The sequence below is a fragment of the Neopsephotus bourkii genome, unplaced genomic scaffold (assembly GCF_033783945.1).
Source record: "Neopsephotus bourkii isolate Nb327-2 ecotype Australia unplaced genomic scaffold, CSIRO-AGI_Nbou_v1 NB_234, whole genome shotgun sequence".
NCBI classification, from domain to species: Eukaryota; Metazoa; Chordata; class Aves; order Psittaciformes; family Psittacidae; genus Neopsephotus; species Neopsephotus bourkii.
The window spans coordinates 5,391,335-5,412,965 of NW_026900744.1; the positions used below are offsets into that span (position 1 = coordinate 5,391,335).

The 21,631-nt window shown below is 52.1% G+C and overlaps 3 protein-coding genes across 6 annotated transcripts in view; 1 reads left to right on the forward strand and 2 right to left on the reverse strand.

The window, feature by feature from the left end:
- The window catches only part of AKR1A1 (aldo-keto reductase family 1 member A1), a 455,840-nt gene that overhangs the window by 56,765 nt on the left and 377,444 nt on the right, over positions 1–21,631 (reverse strand). The gene's annotated exons all lie outside the window — the stretch shown is intronic.
- The window catches only part of TESK2 (testis associated actin remodelling kinase 2), a 119,879-nt gene that overhangs the window by 9,423 nt on the left and 88,825 nt on the right, over positions 1–21,631 (forward strand). The window lies entirely within an intron of this gene.
- LOC133207785 (mucin-5AC-like) lies at positions 1,998–18,760 on the reverse strand. Of its 2 annotated transcripts, XM_061344936.1 has the most exons (6): positions 18,635–18,760; positions 8,257–8,718; positions 6,925–7,248; positions 6,608–6,774; positions 6,422–6,469; positions 1,998–5,783 (listed from the first exon to the last, which is right to left on the reverse strand). In XM_061344936.1, the coding sequence occupies exons 1-5, from the start codon at positions 18,699–18,701 to the stop codon at positions 6,443–6,445; spliced, it is 1,047 nt and encodes a 348-aa protein (XP_061200920.1). In that variant the 5' UTR covers positions 18,702–18,760; the 3' UTR covers positions 1,998–5,783; positions 6,422–6,442. The 2 variants fall into 2 exon arrangements, with proteins under 2 accessions (XP_061200920.1, XP_061200919.1); XM_061344935.1 differs by lacking the exon at positions 6,422–6,469 and having other exon boundaries at positions 2,003–5,783.

The following is a 21,631-nucleotide window of genomic DNA, read 5'->3' on the forward strand; positions in this document are numbered from 1 at the left end:
GCTGAGTGCTCATCCCCCTTCCTGCAGCTCCCAAGAAAGCCCAGTGTGAAAGGAAACACTCAAATGCTTCTGAGAGTCATCCTGTGGCAACTGATGTGTCTAATTTCAGAGCAAAAGTACTTCTGAAGGGCAGAGGATTAAAACAGGGTGGGGGGAGAAGTTACCCTGCGGGAGATTGTCAACAGATGTTCCATTATAGTTCAAAGAGCACTAGCAAAAGGCTTCTGCTGCAGGGATGTATTAATTCTGGGCAGTTCATCACAGGGAGACCTGTTTTATGACTGGGAGGGTACCTCTGGTAACTTAGCTCTTTATTTGAACTGTGGGTGGGGGATTGGGTCTACCTGTAAACAGGGAGCTGAACAGTACAAACAAACACATACTTATTTTCTTACACAGTTATTTCTTTGCTTCTGTGGCCGCTGTCCGCGGATCAGGATGAAGCTGGTGTTCTGGTTCAGGGGGTTACTTGACTGATGGGTCTTTCAAAAGAAACAATATTAGAGAGGAACTGAGGCTAACCATTGTTAAACTGCTGGTGCACGTGAAGCAGACCTGTGCCGACTGTATCTTTCAAGTACATTTATTAGACAGGAAGTGGGAACACGCACAAGGAAGGCTGTGCAGGCTGTCAAGCAGATGAATACATCCACCCCTTTGTCTTTAAAATGCACACATCTATCAAATTTGACACTGTCTAGCACCCTATTTGTGCTTCCTTGCTGTAATAGTTAATGGTTTCTTACAAAAACTTACTGATGTTGCAGCTTCAGCTGTGGTGGGGTTCTAGATTACAAGCTGTGTAAGACCAGCCACAATTAGAAAGTCTTCTTCTGGGTGGGTCTAAGTGTTTTATTTTCTGAGAGTGTTCTGAAGTTGTGCTTTGGGTGAAGGTTGATTTTTCTCATGTCTATGAGCAAATGTATCCCCTGCAGCATTAGAATGGGGAAGAGTCTTCATTCAAATGTGGTGGATGGGGGAGTTTAAAGAACTCTGTTATCTTACAAAGTTTTGGGGGAATTAAGGAAAAAAAACCAAACCACAAACAGTTTTTGGGGCCTAATACTGACTGGAACATTTATATTAGTAGTCATGGTCTTACAGATATGCTTATCACTTAGCTACGTAGCAGTAGGACCACAGATTTGCCTGGTTTATGGGCAGGAAGTGCATGATTTCTGTTTGCTTTGTGGGGGATGGAAGGGAGAGAAGAGTGAGAAGATCCCTCTCTCACTTCTCTGTGTGGTGAGACAGAGGTAGCAGTAGCTGGGAACATCCTTGGCAGAGCCTCAGGAGGTAGCTTAGAAAAACTCTCCCCCTCCCCTCATGACAAATCCACATTTATACTGAATTGAATGTAGTAATAGAAAATTGAGTATAAATAATGTAGAGGCGTGCAACATCCTGTTTCCTTCCTTCCTAGGTGTCTGGGAAATGACAGTAGACATTTTCTGTTGTCTCCTGGGTATGAAAACAACACTGGCTGCTAAAAGCTTCCCAGGTTATACATCATTTCATAGCCTTCATTACTGAAAATTTACTGCTCTGCCTTCCTGGCTTGTTCCTGCATTCCTGCTCTCTGGATCAGTACAACGCCTTTTTCATTCTGCTTTAAGTGGTAGCAAGCACACAGGACTATTATCCATGGGAGAGCCTCATGGGGTTGTTGGTCTTACGAGATTTACACACTGCTTTGTACACTCATGCTCTTCAGGGCGCTTTCTCTGCCTCTGAACACTACCTGTAGCCTTATTTGACACGATGGTGAAAATACACAGTATGGAAAGCTCAAATCCCTGCTCCATCCCTGGCAGTGTTCAAGGCTGGGTTGGACAGAGCCTTGGGTGACATAGTCTAGTTTGGTGTCCCTGCCCATGGCAGGGGTGTTGGAACTTGATGATCTTAAGGTCCTTTCCAACCCTAAGTATTCTATGATTCTATAAAACCCAGGCACTGAGCTATGGAGGACAACTGAATGGGCAGAGAACTGGCATGTAGCACAGGTAGCCCTGCCCTTGGCACAGCAGCTCTAGCACTGTCATGTTTCATCTTCTTAGATCCCCTACCCTTCAAAACATGAGTCTGCAGAGAGGAGGGGAGGGCAGAGAAGACAGGTGGGTCACAAACTCTACTTTTATCTGGGTTTCTTTCCTTCCTATTTAGCTTTAAATGTGATTAGATTGATTCTCATCCCCTTGTTAATTAATAGCATAACTGTGCCTTAGCCTAAGGGGCATTAAACTAAACCTCACCAACAGCAAGAGTTGTGTTCAAGGAGTCATGCAGAAACTGGCAGCAGTTGTTTTCTGGTTCTGTCAGTCTGCTTTGCTGCTCATATGGATGAAGCCCACACAACTGCCCATGGTCCCTCTCCAAACCTGGCCACTCAGAGACTGCTTCACCTGGCCGGGAAGTCAGAACTTGGCTGGGCAAAGGCAGTCAGCTTTGTGCCTCCCAAGACTGGCTGCCTGCACGAGCCTGTCCTGCTGCTGCCTCTCTGGCTAATGCAGATCTGCCTTGTGCTACCTCTTAGCAGTTTGTTCTGCAAAGAATGAATCAGCTCTGAGTGGGGTTAGTGGTAAAAAAGCAGAACAGAGGAAACTCCGACATCAACCACTAGAATGATGACTTCAGGCCTGAGAAGAGACTGGCTTAGTTGTAGCATGTTTGTTCTGTTACTTAGCTCTTTCGTTTTGTATGGTTCTATGTTGGGACAGGACTGAAATTTCCACAGGGTTTAGAGTTCACTTGCAAGTCTTCAGATTATTCAGAGTAAGGACTTCGCTAGGCTGTGAAGTCTTTGTTTGCTCTCCCCTTGCTCTAGATCTTCCAGAGATTTGCTTTTATAGAGTAGTTTCACTCGCTGTACTTTGCTTTTGCAGTAGAAAATCTCAGAACACAGTCTATGACAAGCTGGGTGATTTTGCTGAGGTATTGTAACAGCTCAGAAGAGACTCTTATCAGCTCTGTAGCAAGAGCTGGGCTTTTGAAACAAACCACAAATGCTTACCTTTGTGTCGGTCCGAGCTCCAAAGAGAAGAGTTCAAAACAGCTATGAAGTTACACAAAAACACGTGTGCCTTTCAATTTGCTTTGTTTTCTGTACTATAGAAAGAAGCATGACAGATGATGCTACTAAGGTTTGGATTAGGCTGGCTTTCAGGATATTTCTGTAAATAGAGTTTGGGGTTACAGTTGACAACAGATGAGAATAAGGGTATCCTCAATCAGAGGCAAAGGAACAGAGTCTAAAGGTCTATGTTAGATTATTTGGTCTAGTGTGGCTCTCTGAAAGAGAATTAAACTGATTTGACCACATAGAAATTAATCTCATTCAACCCAAACAGGCAGTGACCCTGACAAGAAGCAACACAAGCAAGGGGTGGTGTCCTTCTGAACCCTTAGAGCTCTGATTTGTAGCTGTCTGGCATTTTCATCAGTATCAGGTCTGTGAGTCTTCCTACCCCAAACTACTGCTGTTTATCTATCACAGGATTCATTGTGATCTACAAACACTTTTCAGTTAGATGTTTGCAATGAAAATATGAGGACCAGGACACCTTTGGCATTGTAACTTTATTGCAGAAAAAAAAAATCCACTATTAACATATTTTACAAAGAAAGTTGCACTTTGGTGTTGGGTGAGTTTTCTTCCTCACCCCTTTCCCCTGGACAGTGATGCATGGGAAACCAGAACAACCAGCCCCTGCCCTTTCCGTTGTGTGCAGAGACACTTTCCAGCTCTGCCAACCTGCACCAGTTCCAGCCAGGATGGAGTTCTATTTTCCACCAGTAACTTGCCTCTCTTTGTGCCAAAAACCAGTAGCACCCTGCCCTCCAGCAGGGGAAACATGTCTGTAGCTAGGGAGATTGCTCTGCGCAGACAATGCTTGATACAAAAACTTTGGAGTTGTGACAATTGCCCTTTAGTTTTTAAGCAGTAATAGTAGGAGAGAACCAACCCTCTTCCCTATTTTACTGGGCATCCTTACAATAAACAGATGCAAGGCCAAAGCCAACAGGAGAACCCAAACCACTGCAGCCATTTGTCAGCCACTTCAGGCAGTAGTAACACAGGAAGGAGGAGCAACTGCCTTACCCAGTTCATCTATTTGACCCAGACCAGTTCTGCTCCGTCTTTGGGCTTTGCAGATAATTTAAGACCTGCTGACTGGAAAATTCCCCTTTCCCTGCTAAGACAAGTAATGACAACACTGGAAAAAAGGGTAGTTTTGCTAGTGAGGGCTGGTATCTGTCCTTTGTGGGGTCAGTGAGTGTTGCTACTGAGAGGATAGACTGAAGCTTATAAGAGCAATGTGGTAGACAATCTCTGTCTAGCCCTTTCTGTATCCTGAGGGAGCAACTGGCTTAGTCACAAATCAGACACTCTAGAGAAGGTACGTGTTTCTCTTTACCTGCAGTCAAATGTGAGTTAGAAAATAGGAGCAAGTGTTAATTACATGAACAATTCCATGTCGTGCACACTACAGTCTTTCTGAGGCAAGGGCACCAAAAGATCCTCAGACTTACACTCAGAGACTCTGGTCCATTCCTTGAGGGAACTCGGGAGCCTTGGATGCAGTCTACAGCAGTGATACTTTGAGGCAAAAGTGCAGAATCTAATCAGCCTAACACCTAGAAAGGGAAGGGGAGGAAGGCACCTACATCAAGATCTGTCCTCATGATGAGATGCCAACTGGCACAAAGACCAACATTAGAAGGTAAAGGAGCTTTGACCTTGCATAGCAGAGGAGGCAGAGTGCAGTACTAGTTTTGTACAACAACTTTCAGCAACCAGATGCTAGCAGCAAAATGGGAGGTACCTGAGGAAAGGCAAGTGTCAATCCAGGCAGAGAAATATACTAAAGCATTCACTGAGCCTGGGCAAAGAGTTTACACATATGCTGAAGGCATCAAGTATGGGAGACATGGTTTCCTAATTTGGGTGAGACCAAATTAGTGTGTCTAATTGCAACAGACTGACTCCTATCAGGCCCTGTTAAGCTAAAATTATGTTCATTTTCCTCCCAGCAACTTCAAAGCAACATCAAGTAGCAAGGGCACTTCTCCAGTGGCCACAAAACTGTTTTCCCTGGTTAAAGAGAAAAGGTATGCATGTAGGAAGGAAGCAGAGCAGTTTGTCATCCTCCTGATAGGTGTTTCAGGATGGGCTGTGCCAATCCTGGGACTAAAGTTGAAACAGGAACAAAAAAAGTGCAAGAAAAAAACCCAAACCAAACAACCTTAAAAATACAGAACAAAAAGGAGCCCAAGACAACTGCTTTCCATATTGTTGGCTCCCTCAGAAAACAGCAGTCTCCTTTGCTAGCACTGTGCTGACACCACCAGTGTTAAGAGCTCTTGTATAGATCACTTGCCCACCTCCTTTGAAAGCAGCAGCCGCCAAGATGGACAGAAGAGCTCCATGTGGAACATGGTGGCAAAGGTTGTCTTGGCTAATTGGTCACCACACTAAAAGGAGGAGGCACCTCTTCAGGGCATGGTTTCAAGGAGAACCTGGAGGAAAGGGCCAGACTTGGGCTCTGTTTCTCAGCGTAAAAACTTCAACATTGAACTATTGAAAATGTCTAAAACCAAAAGCCATCTGAAAAGGATCTTTCAGTTGTGTGCAAATCACAGCCCCTCATTCCTCAGCAGATCATCTGGGACCTCAAGAAGTCCTCAAGGCCTTCTCCTCTGGGAAGTTCAGCCGGCCAGGCAGAGGACAGCCTGGTTGCCTAGTAGCTGTAGAGTGAGAGAGGGGTGTCCTCCATCATGTCATCCTAGAAGCAGAGAAGAGCGTGCTTTAATGAAAAGTCTGCATGGTGGCACACAGTTCCAGCCTGGAAGAGTGCTGCGCAGGCAGTACAGCCTTTTCATCCACACTGTCACAGTGTGGTCATCTGCCCAGCAATCCTTCTAAATGCTGTCCCTGTGCAGTTCCTTGGGCTGTCACTCTCTCCTCCTGCTGCAGGTTTTGGAGAGAAGAGGTGCATTCAGGAAGAGCCTGCCTGCTGCAGGGATGTGGAAAACCCTGGTTGTGGAAAACTCCACTCAGCTTGAAACAGCATCAGCTTGCTTGCTAGCTGCAGAAGTTCCCTTTGGTATTCCTCTGTCCCAGAAAGCACAGTGAATTAGTTGCATTTTCCCCAGAGCTAATACAGCCTCTCAAAACCTCATGTGTTTTTATATTCCCCAAAGCTCAAATGCAGACAGACAGACAGACAACCTTGCTGGAGCAGAGCACGGAATCTGCTTTGTTAGAGTCACAAAGCAAATATATCAAGAATACAGGAGGAGCAGCTAGGAAGGTGTCATTTCAGGGGAAGATGGGATGGAGCTCCCCTTCCTCTCTCTATTTAACCTCTTAGCATTCCCCTGCAGAGTGAGGGAAAGGCAGAGAGCTTCTTTAGTGGCCAACCTTGAGACTTGCTGTCTTGATTCAAACCCTGGATTGAAGGAGAGGGACCTAAGAGGGAACAGGAGTTGTGATCAGCATTCATGCTGCTGCAAATACCCAAGGCATTACTAATGTGGTAGAAGGGGAACTGCAGAGCAGCCAGTAGCAAGCCAGACCATGTCAGGCTGGGCTGAAGGCATTACTCACCATGGGCAGGTCCTGCAGGCGCCGGAACTCCATGCGGCTGTTGTGCTGGCGGTATCTCAGGAAGCCCACTAGGCCTAGGATGCCCACCATGACAATGAAGACAGAGATCACGGTGATCACCAAGGGATCAGTCTTTGTTGTATCAGCCAAAGGGGAACTGGGTAGCTCTGCAAGGATACCAAGAGAATGAGGCCAAAGGAGAACCTTCAAGGCTGGAGTAGCAAAGCCTTGTCTTTGCTGGCTCTACTCAGTACAAGTGAGAGGCAATTTAAGGTAGCCCAACTCTGTAAGAGCAGGAACAAAAGCAAAGCATTTACCTGGATTTTCATCATCACCAACATCCAATACAGAAGCTTTCTCATGCATGGGCTCTAATGCCTGCTCCAGTGTAGGTGTGCTGGTGGGGATGGCAGCTGCGCTAGCGTACGTGGAGCTGGTCACAAGGGGTCTCACTGTCACAGTACTGGAGGCAGTAGCAGAGGACATGCTCCCTGTGGTTGAGATGGGAGCAGAGGAGGTTCTGGGCTCTGTGGTGTTCTCCTCTGTGGCACCCACAGGGCTCATTCCTGGGCTGGTTTCGGACCTTGCTGCTGTGGGTCCCACGGTCTGCCCACCAAAAGGCTGAGAGCTGTTACTTATTGCTGCAAAATAGAACCAAGCAATTATTTCAAAGGATAAAGTGGAAGTGCACTGTTCTGTGACAAGATGTAAGCAGGGCTGTAAGGAAGACTGCTGAGACTACAGGAATAGCAGCTTACTGACAACCCTTCGGGAAACAAACAGGTTTTATAGCACAGCCACAGTGCCTGGAAAGTCCTCTTGTTTTTCGTATGTGCCAATGTGCAATGTCAGCTAACTTCAGCTGGGCCCACAAGTCCTGTCCTCTTGGGGACAAAGGGAAGCAGAGTAACCTCAAACAGCTCTGCACACAGCTGAGGGTCACCCCTGAGCAAGAGACTGGGAAAGATATCCCTCCTTACAGGGACCACAGAAGGGGCTGCCCAGGGACTGAGTAGCATCATCCCTGTGATGATGTGTCTGTTTGTCACAGAACAGCAGGACCGCATGACACCAGCCAGGGTGAAGGATGCAGTTGTGCATGACCACCATGCACATCAATGGTCAATCAATAGCTGCCTTCCACCAGCGGTGAGTGACAGCCTGGCAGGCCCCAAGGTGGGTGAGACTGGGATCACAGACCTACAGCCAGTCCTCACACTGCCTAGGAGGGATCTGGAGGTAGGGCAGGGGTTCCCATGGTTGCCCAGAGATGTATGGGCTGATGCTTGTGCCTGCCCTTCTCCATGCTTTGTTTAAAGGAGGGTGTGCTGCCCCATTCTGCTTGCAAGCAGGGAAAGCTCCTATTGAGCCCCCGGCTCTGGTGTTGGACGAGTTGTGCAGCACTGCTGAAGCACATTGTTTTGCATGAGATCTATAAAGGACACCCCTGCACACAATCAATGTCCTAATTGGAAAGCAGCCAGCACACTTAATACCATAAACTAATGAGGTTTGCAAAGTGGATGCTGAATTAACAGCAGCTCTGCAAGTCAGTCCCACTGAACTGGCCTTGAGAGTTCACAGGAGCTTCCAGGTTGTGCATCCTTGGGGCAGGACTTTCCACACAGGCAGAAAAGGCAAAACCTCACCTGTCACACTGCTCAGGGGAGGCGTGGGGGTTGTGCTACTGGCCTCCTCCATTTCTTCAGTTGTGTTGAAAGGCTCAGGGACCTCGTGGTGGGGCTGGTTTTCTTCCGGAGTGCTGGCAGTTGGGATAGGGGAGAGGATTTCAGTGCTGCTGTTGACTGACAAGATCATGTTGTGGTGCTCATGCTGTGTAATGGTGATGTCCTCGGTGCTGGCAGTGGTGGAAGCCTGCAGTGTCTCTGCCTGGGTGCCCACCATGGGGGTGGTAGGGATGGAGGCGTCCTCCATCTCTGTAGCGTGGGTTCCAGTGGCATTGAGTGTGGCAGCAGTCAAGTTTTTCTCCAGGCTTGTCTCGGGAATGGCAGCAGTCACTGCAGTGAAGGCAGAGGCTTCCCTTGGCTGATGCGAGGTTGGCGCTGTGCTAAGAAAAGGTGGTGTCACCTCTGCTGTCTTCTGACCCTCTCCTATGGAACAGAGTAAAGAAATGATGAGATGTTTGTCAGAGATCCCACACTGAGAGGAAAAACAGAGGGGAAGGCCAGGAACTGAACCTCTCCATCCCTTTAACTCCAGGTTCACACTTGAGGAAGGGGTACAGCTCTTCTGTCCCTCCTCTGTAAGGTGGGGACCTCCTCCCCACTGTGCTCCTGTTCTGTTCTATCCTCGAGCACCTTTTAAACCCTTTAGGGGATTTGGGTTTTTAAAAGTACCACCTGAGACCCGATTGTGTGAGAACCTTAGGTAAGTCTTCCTTGGCTTGTTGGGAGTCAGCAGTGTACAGGAAACAATACAAGTGGGGAAGAAGCGGCAGTAGATCCCCAGCTCCCCTGGACTGACAGTGTAGAAAAGCATTTAAAAAGTCTGTGCTGGCAAGGGTAAAGCATATATCCTAGTCATCTTAGCAGCAGTGTGGGCTTGCTGCTAGAGGGAAAGGTGAAATGGGCAGCAAGAGTACTACAGCTAGCAGGGCTGGTGGGGTGCTTTGGGAGCCACCTCATGAGCTATTTATGAACACATCACCACCATAAAGTGCAACTGTTGTCATAGAAATCAGGGGCTTCTCAGCCTCCCACTACACCAACGAGGTCAACTTCCTTAGAAGGCACCTGCAGCAAGCAAGGATCCCCCCCGGATCCTAAGCTGCTAGACAGTGTGACAGCATGAGGGAGAAGGAACACCACAAAGCTCTTACACTGCCCATTCATAAACACAGGTCCCGTAAGGGTTTCTCAGGATGTAAACAGAAAGAAAACATAGAAATGGAGCGCCAGCAGGATGGACTCTCCAGACAATTTAAAAACATTGCATGGTCAATATTTTGATGATTTCTGTTTAAGTTTCTAAGCAAGCCACAGAGGCATGAGGAGCCAACTGCAGGAAAAAACACAGGTACTGAAGAAATCCACCTTCATGCCCGCTCTCCACAGTGGAGAAGCATCTGAGGCAGATGCTGTAACCAGGAATCATTCATCCACCAGCAAAGCACCTCACTCTCATACCAAGGCTTTGGGGAAAACTCAGGAGTTTTTAAAAGCTCTTCAGAACGGACACAGTTATCAGAGCTCTTCCCCAGCTACAGCACTTAACAGGCCCTAAAAAAAGACACAATGCATCTCTCTCAAGAGACCTTTGCAGTACCCTGGCCAGCTGGAGAATTCAAAACCTAACAGCAGCCTCACAGAGCTATGCTTCCCCAGCCCAGGGCCCCAGTCCCAGGAGGGCTCCATGGGGGACGCACAAGCAGGCAGCACAACCCTGCTCCGCACATTAACAGAACAATCTTTCAAAGGGAGCCCCAGCTGCAGCAACTTGAACATGAGGACTGAAGGTATAACTGATGCTCCCTTTGGCTTCGCCTGGATCCAGCTGTCTATAGCCAGAATGTGCCTCTAAACAAAGCAAGCTGCTCTCTGAAATCATAGAATGGTTTGGGTTGGAAGGGACCTTAAACCTCATCCAGTTCCAACCCCCTGCCATGGCCAGGGACACCTTCCATTAGAGTAGGTTGCTCCAAGCCCCGTCCAACCTGGCCTTGAACACTGCCAGGGATGGGGCAGCCACAGCTTCTCTGGGCACCCTGTGCCAGCGCCTCAGCATCCTCACAGTAAAGAATTTATTCCTAATGTCTAATCTAAAATGGACCTAAGGTACACAGTACACCAGTAACACCTAGAAGGGAAAAACCCAATCAGTGTTTCCCAGTATCAGGCACCAAACCACACAGCCCTTCATGTGAGAATTTCCAGCCTGAAACCAAGCATGCTGCCTCTTGGGTGAGATCCCAGCAGTTCCAGACCTTGCGATGGGGGGAATGCTGACGGATCCTGGCTGGGCACTGGCAGATGCTTGCTCTGTAAACACCCAACTATGGTTTGTGTCTTGCTTGCTATGCAGCAAGACACATACAGAGCTGCGCTGTCACTGTGGGGTAAACAGGAAAGGTGGTGGCCAGGTGCCTGGCCAGTGGCAAGCCTGGCTACGTGCTGCTTTGAATAGCTGGCTTGTGCCCAGGACAGCTCCTGGGGGGTGGCAAGCTGTGCCTGGGGTCACGCAGAGGAAAGGTCTGGGAAGAGCTGTCTTGTACAAAGGCCCGAGCAGCTCTGAAACAGTCACATCAGTGTCAGGAGCTGGCATCCCCACCAAGAGGTGCTGTGGGGCAGGAGGGTTTGTGGGCACAAGCAGCTCCCCTCCCCTGTGAATAAGGATGGGCTGTACACACAGCTCCCTGCTGTCTACAAGAGGGAGAGCTAGTGGGAGTTGTATTCCCCTAAATTCTTGTATCCTTATGTAGCCACATGTCTCCTTCCCACAGAACTGCCCCGTGGCCGTGACCACTGAGGAAGTGGTGCCTGGGTGGACAGGCTGCTCCAGTCCTGCATCCCACAGGAACTTAGCAGGACCACTGCAGACAGGCTTGTGCTGGCAGGTGGCCCAGCTCTGGTGTAACACAGCACTGTGGTGTGTAAAACCTGCTTTGTAGAGAATTGCAGGAGAAATAGCAGAAAACTGGCAGGTACTGAGCAGGAAAAGGACCCACGGGGCAGCAGGAACCCCTCCGACGCCTCTGAGCATGGCAGGTGTTGATGGCACCTACATTAGCAGGTCATCCAGCCCTGCTCATCACAGTGCAACCAGCTCGGGGAAACAAAGGAGAGCCTGAAAAAAGGGAGAGCCTAAACCAGGCTAAGACAAAGACTCGAGCCATTAAGAGATGATGGTGGGAAGATAGAGAACAAGGCAAGAGCCTTAAGATTAATAAAGAAACAAAGGACAGTGAGTAAATAATGATCACTTGGGAACAGACAGACAGATCACCATCTCATCTATCTGTCAGCTCTTAAAGGGAAGAGCACATCCAAAGCCAGCACAGAGTTGCCAAGCAAAGCACTTGGGGAAACACCCTATAGGCTCAACTCGGTGCTTGTGAGCTTTGCAGTGCAAGCACTAATGAGTTGTACTTCAGCTTGGGATCAAAATAAAAACACTCTCGCACAGTGTCTTGCATTAAGATCTGCTACATCATTGCTGCAACGCCACAACTTTGTTTCCCAGGGTTTTATCACTCAAACAGGCCACCCATTCCCACGCAGCCCGGTGCAAACCCTGCAGTCCTGCTGCTGCTGCCTGTGCTGGATGAGACCCAGCAAACCCAACAGCAGCTGTGATCCTCCAGGGTCCCAGCACTGTCGTTTGCTCTGGATACCTGGTGCCCAATAGGTCAGAAAATCTCCATCTCCAGCACTGTCCCTGCTGCTCCAGTCACCGAGCAATGATGTTTTTAGCTGTTTTACTAGTTACTTACAGAGACACAGGTCAGAGCTCGTTACTCTGGCATCTTCCTGGAGGAGCTCTGCTTCCTGCACCACATGCCAGGAAAGCTGTGGCTGCATTGCCTAAGGCATCACCCCCATCGGCTCCTGGAGACAAGAGGGAAGGAACCACATGCCCATCTTGTCTCAGGTGGAAATGGGAAGGAGTTAGTGTGGATATGCTTCAACTTCTCTGGGATGCTCCAAGGCCTGACAATTGCAACACCCCAAGGAAGGTGGTGAAGGTGCAGTCACTCCTCGATCCATAATAATGCAACTACGACTGTGCTGCAAGTGAAGAAACAGGACCAGCTGCAAGCAAGAGCTCTGATAAGAACAGCATCTCTGGGAACTAGGGGTGGGTTTGCTTTGGTTACGCTGCAGTGCCTGCTAAAGCAGACTGCCTGGAGGTCCCCTGGCTGCAGCCCCGGGGTCTGTGCTAACCACCAGGCTCAGGCTGTGCATGGTGAGAACCAGCAGTCTCAGACCACACTAGGGCATGGAGGTGGAACTGGAGCGGCAGCTCCCATCAGACAGTGCTGACTGCAGTGACCTGTGTCTGGGAAACAAGAGGGGTGAAGGAAGAGAGCAGTCCCAAGGGAGGAGGGATGCAGCCAGCCAAGAAGCCCCTGCCTTGGACAAGGGTGGGAAACTCTCCGTGAGGGAAGGGAGGGCTCTGAGCATCAGCCCACAGCTTCAGCCCTCTCCAACACTAAGGGACCTCCACACATCAACCCGAGCTCCCAACAGCTCCAGAGCAGACATGGCATAAATATGCCATAGCTGAGAGGAGTGAAGGAAGCCAGCTCTGCAGGAGATGGGGGGCTGTTCCTGCTTTGTGCTCCCTGCCCAAGTTTCAGGGCTGAGGCCAAGTGAGGGGCTGAGGAAGGTTTGCACAACCAGCACAGAGCATTGCTGCTGTGTCAGGGCAGCCATGCAGAGCGGGGATGTCTCCTTCATCCTCTGCCACAGCAGCCACCCCACCATCCATTTTGATCTCAGGATAAAACAAGGCATCGAGAGACAGTGCAGGGCCTCAGCTGGATGAACCTGCAGACAAGCTCTTGACACAACCCTCCTGCCCCAGTCCCCGCAGCATCCTCTGCACCCTCCTTACCTCACCCAGAAACAGCAGCCTGAGCTCCCCAAGGGACAAAACAAACCAAAATCCAAATCCATAGGCTTCTAAAATCCCTCAGGGTGAGATGTAGGGGAGCCACATAAGGTAAGGAAGGCAGCAGCAGGCTGGCTGCTGGGGGAGCAAGGCAAAGGGGTGCAGGCTGCAGTCACCACTGGAACAGGCACAGAGAGACCCAGGCGAGAGCTGAGCACAAAGACAAGAGAAGATCCACCCAGGATTTCAGGAAAGCGCCTTTGGGAGCAGGGCTCCCTGGTGTGGATGCATCCTCCTGCACAGGCTGTCACTGTCTGCAGACAGCACCTCACTTAAAGCAGCTTCCTACAGAGCGCATGGCAAACCGCTACTCTGATTCATTGAAAAGGCGTCCGAGCCCTTCTAAAATGCTATTTTCGTGCACTAACTGAATTCAATTCCCATTTAAGTGTAACAGCTCAAGTTGCAACCAACCTAGGATAATGCAAAATTAATATGTTTAAAAAGTAACAGCATAAGCTGTAACCTATATGTATTTAAGCAATTATACCCTGTTGCTTAGCAAAGTACTCCATTAAGTGTAGAAATTATCTTTTGTTGCCAGTTATTACATTTTTATGGTTACCAACCAATGGTAATTAAACAACCTCTTCAAGGAAAAAGAGCTTGAGCACAAATGCAAATAAAACCATACAGTGGGATTTAAAACCGAGGCTCTTCATCTCATGCAAAAGCAGAACCAGAGTAGGTGCTGATTAGATATCGGCTCAGCCTGACCTCTTCCCCTTAACTCAGAGCTTGGAATAAAAAAGCCCCAAGTGGCAGAAGAGATTTCTAGAGCTCTCCAGGTAGGTGCCAGATGCACCCAGGGATACTGTAGAGCAAACACCCTCATGGCAACAAAGCAAGGGTCGGAGATGCAGATCCAGTACAAAGGGAAACTGCTTTGTAAACTCAGCTCCAGCTGGATACCTCGATAGAGGCAGGATGTCACCGGGCTGCATTTGCTGCAGGATCCAGTGCTCTCTCTACCAGGGCTAATGGCAGGACTGTTCCCATTCCCATCCCAGCAGAGAGAGGCTGAACAGGCTCTGTCTGCTGCGAGGAGTCTTGGTGCAGGGACGGATCAGACCTCGCAGCCTCCTTGGGACCACAGTGAAGCTCTCATGTGGCAGCAGTTTAGTTCACCACACGTGGCCCCTATGAGCTCAGCTGTGCCCTGTTGCGCAGGCAGCAAAACCGGGGGGTGTGAACTGGCGGTGCTGAGTGCCAAGCACCTCCTGGAAAGCTGCCAGGCCAGGCAGGCTGCAAAGCCACGGCTGTGGTAAGGGACAGGAATAGAAACCAGGTCTCCTGACTGAGAAGCTCCTTCCAGCCTGATAGGCAGGTGTCCACGAGCTGAGCACGAGACGGGGCTCAGATTAGATATGGGGCACTGAGTGCGCACAGCTCACTCAGTTGGGTGCTGGGGAAGGACAGCCCAGCACCTGATCTAGTTGAAGATGTCCCTGCTCATTGCAGAGGTTTGGACTAGATGACTTTTGAAGGTCCCTTCCAACCCAAACTATTGTATGATTTGGAACAGGGACGACCAGCCGACGGTGGCACAGCATGGCAAAGCAGAGCAAGAGTTTCAAGAGCAGAGATGAGCGGCCCTGGAAACAGTACCATAAATGTCAAGGTCAGAATCTTCCGTACTAGAAAAACCCATAAACAGCACAGACATGCCCTGAGCACACAGTAGTGCTGGCGCCTGAGTCAGGGAGGGGGCAGCCCCAAGCTCTGCCACAGCAGCCAGGGCAGGGAGAGATGCAAGAAACAGCTTTCCCACAGGTCTGCATTAAGCCCCATCACTTATCCCCCACTATAGAGGTGAGAAGGCTTATCCCAGATTCCCATGGCAGGGCAAAAGGGGAGAGCAGGATGCCTTGCTCAGCCACCACTGTCACACCAGCCAGTTATTTTCCACTGGCAGCATGCAGCTATGAAGCATCCTGCTTGGCAAGAAGGTGCCCTGGAAGCTCCCATGCTGTTTGCTTTGTTCCTCAGCAGAGGGATTGAGCTGTGATGAAGACCCCTTTGCCCAGAGGCTGCCGAGGACACAGGAGCCCTGGGAAGCCTGCCCTTCTCTGGGGCTGTGTAACCCCAATAATACAGCAACAGCAGGAAGCTTTGGCATCAGCCAGCCTGGCCCTGGTCACCTCAGGAGTCACAGCTGCAGTGGAGGAAGCACGCACATCATTAGGAGAAAATTAATTAGCCAGTTGCCTTAATAACAGCCCTATGTCAGCAGGGAGCCTGATCTCCAGTGCAGTGTGGCATGAGATGGGGGGAGTCTGGACATCAAGAAGCCTGCTCAGTCCAGAGCAGGACCTGCCAGCTGTGAGGCTACTGGTTTCACGGGCTGTGGGGCTTGGAGGGTGCATCCTGCCCTGAGCAGCAGCAGTTTAGGTCATGCAGGGCAAGCACGTGCCCTGGCCCTGCCCTGAGTAGCCCTACAGGGCTTGGGACATGGCCCCAGACCTGAGCAGTGCTGAACCCACAGAGTGTGGTGGGGATGAAGGCAGCCAGAGGCACCACAAGGCTGCCCCATGGAAACCCCTGCAACAAGAACTGTGTCTGCCCACCCAGAGGGTCTTGGTTGAAAGGGAGGAAGGAGAGGGGCCTCTGTGCTTTGGATCCTCCTTGCTCTCCTTTGCCCAGAGGAATGAAGCCAAGGGGTCAGGCCATGGAAGGGCAGCATGGAGTCAGGATGCACTCTGCACCTGGAGCTGGGGGAAGAGCACATGCAGAAATGGCATTGAAGACAGAGGGCATGACATGATGGGACTGGGCACATGTTGGGACAACCCCACACAGACAGAGGTACTGCCCTGAGGAGAGAACCGAACTGAGGCTCAGTTCTGGGTGCAGAAGATCTGGAGCTGCCCCAGCCAGCTGGGGTTGAGTCACATAGAATCACAGAATGGTTTGGGTTGGAAGGGACCTTAAAGCTCATCCAGTTCCAACCCCCTGCCATGGGCAGGGACACCTCCCACTAGAGCAGGTTGCTCCAAGCCCCATCCAACTTTGCCTTGAACACTGCCCGGGACGGGGTAGCCACAGCTTCTCTTCTCTTCTCTGCCAGCACCTCAACACCTTCACAGTGAAGATTTTTTTCTTACTATCTAACCTAAATCTCCCCTCTTTCAGTTTAAAGCCATTCTCCCTTGTCCTTGTCCATCCACTCCCCCTTGCCCTCGGCAAAAAAGGGGAACAAAAATCACTGCAAATCTGTTGCAGGGACGCAGACACTGCCTGCCTGTGTGCGCAGCCTTGACAGACGGGGCTTTATGTGCTCTTGCCGCCCCTGGCCCCATGCCGTCCCCTCCGCTTGTGAGGCAGCTTGACACGGGAGGGGAGGTAGCAGAATACCCAGGACAGAGTTACTTGGGGTTTTACTTGTACGGCCGACGGTACTGGAGGAAGTGGATTTCCTCAGGCAGCAAAGAAAGACTGCATTGAGAAGCTGAGGTGGGCAGAGCACAAGGAAGGGCAGCCTGAACCCCTCTGCGGCCCCGCAGCAAACCTGTCTGGGGAGCGGGAGCAGGAACTGCTGGACAAAGATACAAAGAGGATCTGCATCAGGAGCAGGGCAGCAAACAGTTCATGGAGCTGGGATGAGCCTGATTGTGGATGGGTTTGTTTAGGCACTGTTGGCTTTGGGGCCAATCTCCAGGTGAACCTTTCCCTTCCTTCATCACTGTCCTGCTGGATTCTCTGGTGTCTCGATATAGGGGTTGGGCTTGCCATGGGGCATTTTTTATTGGTGGCATCTCTTCCATGCCATCTGTTTCCACAAAACATTTGCTCTCTAAACTGTGGCTGGGATTAGCTAGAGGATCCAAAAGCCACGAGGACAAGGGGCAGGCCAGCTGCATAGGTGCCATTTCCTGTGGCTGTGAAGGAACTTTGGGATTGGGACACAAAGAGTGAAAGATTCCAGGAAAAACTCAGCACAACCTTGATTCTGTTACATTCCAGCAGTTTTCAGTCTTGGACTTCGCAGTGAGACAGCTCCTAGGAGCCAGCTGGGGCAAGGGGCTCCCAGGGGATACCCCAGTATGCCAGGGGCAGAAACGCTGCTGACACAGCCAGCATAGCCCTGACCTCCTCCTCCTCCTCCTGAGGACAGAAATCCCAAGTTGTCATTCCTCTGCCAGCAAGTCATTCCTTTGCTAGTGGCTGTTCACGTCCCTGCACCCCATCACGGCACAGTCATACACAGCAAGCACAGCACTACCCGAGGCTTTGCCCACATCAACGGGGCTGGTTTGGAACTGTTTCCCTGTTCTCAGCCTCAAACCCAGCCAAACTGCATTCAGCATCAAAAACCGAATGTGTGCACGAGCACTGCTTTCACTGCTGCAGCTCAGCCCTGCGGGCACCTACACCAGGGTTTTACCAACACCAAAGACCAAAGAGAGACCAAAGTTTCTATGCGTCACCCCGCGTATCTACTGCTTCCATCACCCTGACAGAGTCTGGATAAGAGTTTTTCCTCAGCCGCAAAGAAGAGGAAGCACGTTTGCTTCCCGAGCCCCAGGCAAGCCCCTAGATGCCAGCTCAGACTTTGTTACTGCCGGGGTCTGGTGGCGGAGATGCCTCCAGCCCGGCTCGGGCCCGCTCCCAGCCATGCGGCAGGGCCCGGCGCCGTGCCGGTGAACGGGGCTGTCAGCGCCACGCTGCAGACTGCGCCTGCCCACGTGGGGACATGTTGCTCATGGCATGCTGCCGAAACACAGCGTGGGAAACGCTGCTCGGGCCGGGGTCTGGCTCCTGCTCCATCCCGGACACCGACATCGCTCCCCCGCAGCACGGCGGGACGGGCGTCCGGTGCCTGCGGGGAGGCGGCAGCGCTCGGGCTTTGTCCGGGGTCCCTTCGATGGGAGCTCGGCAACTGCTTGTGGGGACCCGCGAGCTGCAGGGTGGGACAGAGCGGGCTCGCAGGGATGGGGGCCGGTAGGAGAGTCCCTCCGGGCTCGCCGCTCCCCTCCCCGAGCACCCCCTCGGTTCCTCGCCGCACCAAGGAGGTGATCGCGGGCGGGCCCCTCTGGCCCCCGGCGGAGCCGCGCTGCCGTGTACGGGCAGGGCCGGCCGGGCGGCCTCGCTGCCGCCGTGAGCGTGGGGCTCGCCGGGCTCCCCCCAAGGCATCTCCGGGCCACTCTCCCTGCGCGCCGGCCGGGGCCAGGGCACTTGGGCCGAGTTTCGGGCGCTGCTCCCCGGAGGTTCTCGTCCCCGAAGAGGGATCCCCAGACCCTTTTCCCGCCGCCCCACCGGCGGGCGGAGGAGCCCGGGCCCCGGCGCTGCCCCGACGGCTGCTCCCGGCGCTGCTCTCCCCGCCGCGACGAGACTGGCGGGACCCCCCCGAGCCACCTCCCCGCGTTCCGGTACCCCTCGGGCTGCTGTCCCCAGTACCTGGCAGGGCGCAGAGCAGGCAGCAAGCAGCGGCGAGGCGGAGCAGGGCGCGCCGCGTCCCCTCCATGCTGGGCCGATCCGCGCTGGCTCCGCCGGCGGCACCGGGGCGGTGCCGAGGCGGGGCGGGGCGGGCGGCACGTGGTGCAGCCCCCGGCCCTGGAGGCGCGGGGCGGGGGCCGCCGCCGTCCCCCGCACTCCCGCCCGGCCCGGGCCCGGCATCCCCGAGCCGGTTCCCTGCGCCTCCGTTTCGGGCAGAGCGCTCCGGGCAGGTCCCGGTTCGCTCCCTGGCACCCGCGGTCCGGTTTGGCACCGCCACCGGCATCTCCGGGCGGTCCCCGGCACGGCCGGTTCCGGCTGGGCGCTCTTGGTCCAGTCCGCATCCTCGGAGATGGGAAGTGCATCCTCCTGGTTCGGGAAGCGCAGCCCCGGTCCCGTCCTTCCCTGTGCTGTGCATCCCTGGTCTGGTTCTGAACCACCTCCATCACTCTGTGCTGGTCCAAGTGACCGAGGTCCAGGCCTTCGACACCCCTAAATCTGCCCCTGGCACCCCACTTCTGCTCTGTACACGGATGGTGACAGCATCCAAGTCCAACACAGGACATTGCCCTGGGGCCTCTGCACTGCTTTTGGGTACCCGTGTACTCAAACAGCTGGGTGTAGCACTGCTCCAAGCACCCCTGGCTGCTGTCCTGCCCAGGACTGAGCTGGGTGCTCAAGATGCCACGGCTGGTTTCTGGAGCCCATGGGGAGCCTGTGGCTCCACATCCCTCCCAGCCTCCTGGGTGCTGGCCAGCCCCATCCAGGCACTGTGAAGGTCCTTCAGAAAGACTGACCACTCTCTTCTGGTCAGCATTTCTGAGGAAGAAACCCCATTGCAAAGCTGGCAGTGTGCAGGCACCCCGCCAGGCACCCTGTCTTCTCTGGAAGGACCAAAAACCTCTGTGCAAATATCTTGTCATGGTGCTTCCTCCCCAACCCTGGCTCATGTGGTGCAGATGGAGCAAGCCCTCCTGTCCTGTCCCATCAGCTCTCACAGAAACACACAGAGATTTGGGGCCCCTCTGACCTGCGAAAGTGCCCTTTGCCTGGAAGGTACAAAGAACATGGGGCCTTAGAGGCACCTATGGTTCTTGCTGACACTGTCTTATGCTGCTTTGGCAGAGGCGGGGCTGTGGCTCTTCATCCCAATACCCGTGTCTGCAGCACCACAGGACAGGGGAGGAAGATGGAAACCGTTTTGTTCCCCCAGAAGTGTTGCCTTCCTTCTTCAATGTGTGATCCTCTATAGCTCCTGCCCTCAGTTTGGGCAGCGAGTGAAGAACAGGGTTGACCTCATGCAGAACTGATTGCATCTTTTACCAGCTCATAAAAAACCCCAAACATTAAATCTCTGCCCTCATTGGAAATGTATTTCTAGCTGCTTGCTACTTATCACCACCGAAACCACATGTACCATTTTCTGGCGTCCCATTAAGGCAGAAGTTATTGGGCTTGTACAAATGTCCCAGTTCTAAGGGGAATTACGTTAAGTGTATTTACAACTTCTTGGTAAGTTTTAAGTCTTCTACTCCCCCTAGTCACCACAGGGCTGCCCTGCAGAACAAAAACCCCTTTGCACCAGACAAGCTTGAGCTCTTGGTGCTGCAGTGTGCACCCTTAACCTAGCACCTTGGGGTGGTGGGAAGCGTGCCATGTCTCCCCAGCAAGAGACCAGGGTATTTCCAGACACCCATCCCTGGGGAGGACATGAGCCCCAGGGATGTCAGCACTGTTGGCTGCAAGCACAGTTCATGAGCACGTCCGAAGCCTGCAAGCTTCTGACTCACATCTCTTCTCTGGTCTCTCTCTGGAGACGCCAGAACGATATCCATCTCAGCTGGCTTACAGAGAGTGGCTCTCAGTCGTCAAGGTTACCGGTCCCTCTGCTTTAATTAAGGATATAGACATGGCACAGGTGTCTTCAGCAGCTGGGGGACAAGGAGAGCGATGGGCTGGCATTTCCCCAAGGGTCTTGTGAGCAGCACGATAAACCTGAGCAGATGAGCCCCCCTGCAGGTCGCTGCTATTACTTTAGCAGATCTCCGCACTCATTAGGATTGCGATTAACACACTAATGAGGCACCTTCCACTCCCCATAGCACGGAGGGGGTGGTTGGAAGCAAGAGGAGTTACTGCATCAGCATGACAGTGTTTTTGTGGTGACACTGCTGCTCTCCCACCCTGGAGAAGGGAGCAGAACCAAGGGGCACTTTAACATCCTCCTGCTGGTGCACAGGCTTTCTCATGGAACAGCAAAAATGCTCCCCTTAGACACCAGGGAGCAGCCCCCTGTGTCGGTGTGGGTTATGTAGGTGCTCTGAGATGCTCAGGGGGTAGTTGTCCTGAGCTGTCTTTGAGGATGACTGAAAACACCCTTGGGAAACCCATGCAGTGCCTAGGCCAGACAGGTCTGGGTAGCAGCAAGAGCTGAAGACTTAGAATAACTTCTGAAAGAAAGTTTTGTGCTCAGAACCATCAAATTCTGCCAGTCTCCATGCTCTCTTTTGCAGCGGCTTTATTTAGTTCCTGTCCTTTTGTTTCTGGCTGGTGGCCAAAGCACGGAGCAGGCCAGAGATGATAATGTTGATTACATTAATTTAATAGGAAGAAGCAGATCATAGAAAATAAATGAGTGGAAAATAGTGGCAGCAAAAGGGCTGAGGGGAAGTCAGGGTATAGGTAGGAGGGAGGGAAATCTTGGTCCTGGGAGAGACGTGTAAGCTGAGTGCTCAGGCTGTGCCCCCAGCCTCCATAGTGAGCAGAGCAGTGGCGAGGCTTTGGTTCCATTGCCATTGTCACCTAGCACGGCCCCACACAACCTGAGGAGTGATCACCTCCTTTTTGCAGCATGGAGGCAAGTGGTGGCAGCAGCAGGAGCCCTCTGGTAAATCATCCTATTTCTTGTGCTTTAGCCCCTCTCTCCTCTGCCCTTTGCCATGGGGCACAGGGAGCAGCACT

What these genes read in the sequence shown, in the direction of transcription:
- LOC133207785 (XM_061344935.1), bottom strand. Translation starts at nt 18,701, where the DNA reads ATGGAGGGGACGCGGCGCGCCCTGCTCCGCCTCGCCGCTGCTTGCTGC. An exon ending in CCTGCTCTGCGCCCTGCCAG is followed by an intron (nt 8,719 to 18,634) that starts GTACTGGGGACA and finishes TCTGTTCCATAG; the next exon opens with GAGAGGGTCAGAAGACAGCA. An exon ending in TGGTGATGATGAAAATCCAG is followed by an intron (nt 6,775 to 6,924) that starts GTAAATGCTTTG and finishes GTATCCTTGCAG; the next exon opens with AGCTACCCAGTTCCCCTTTG.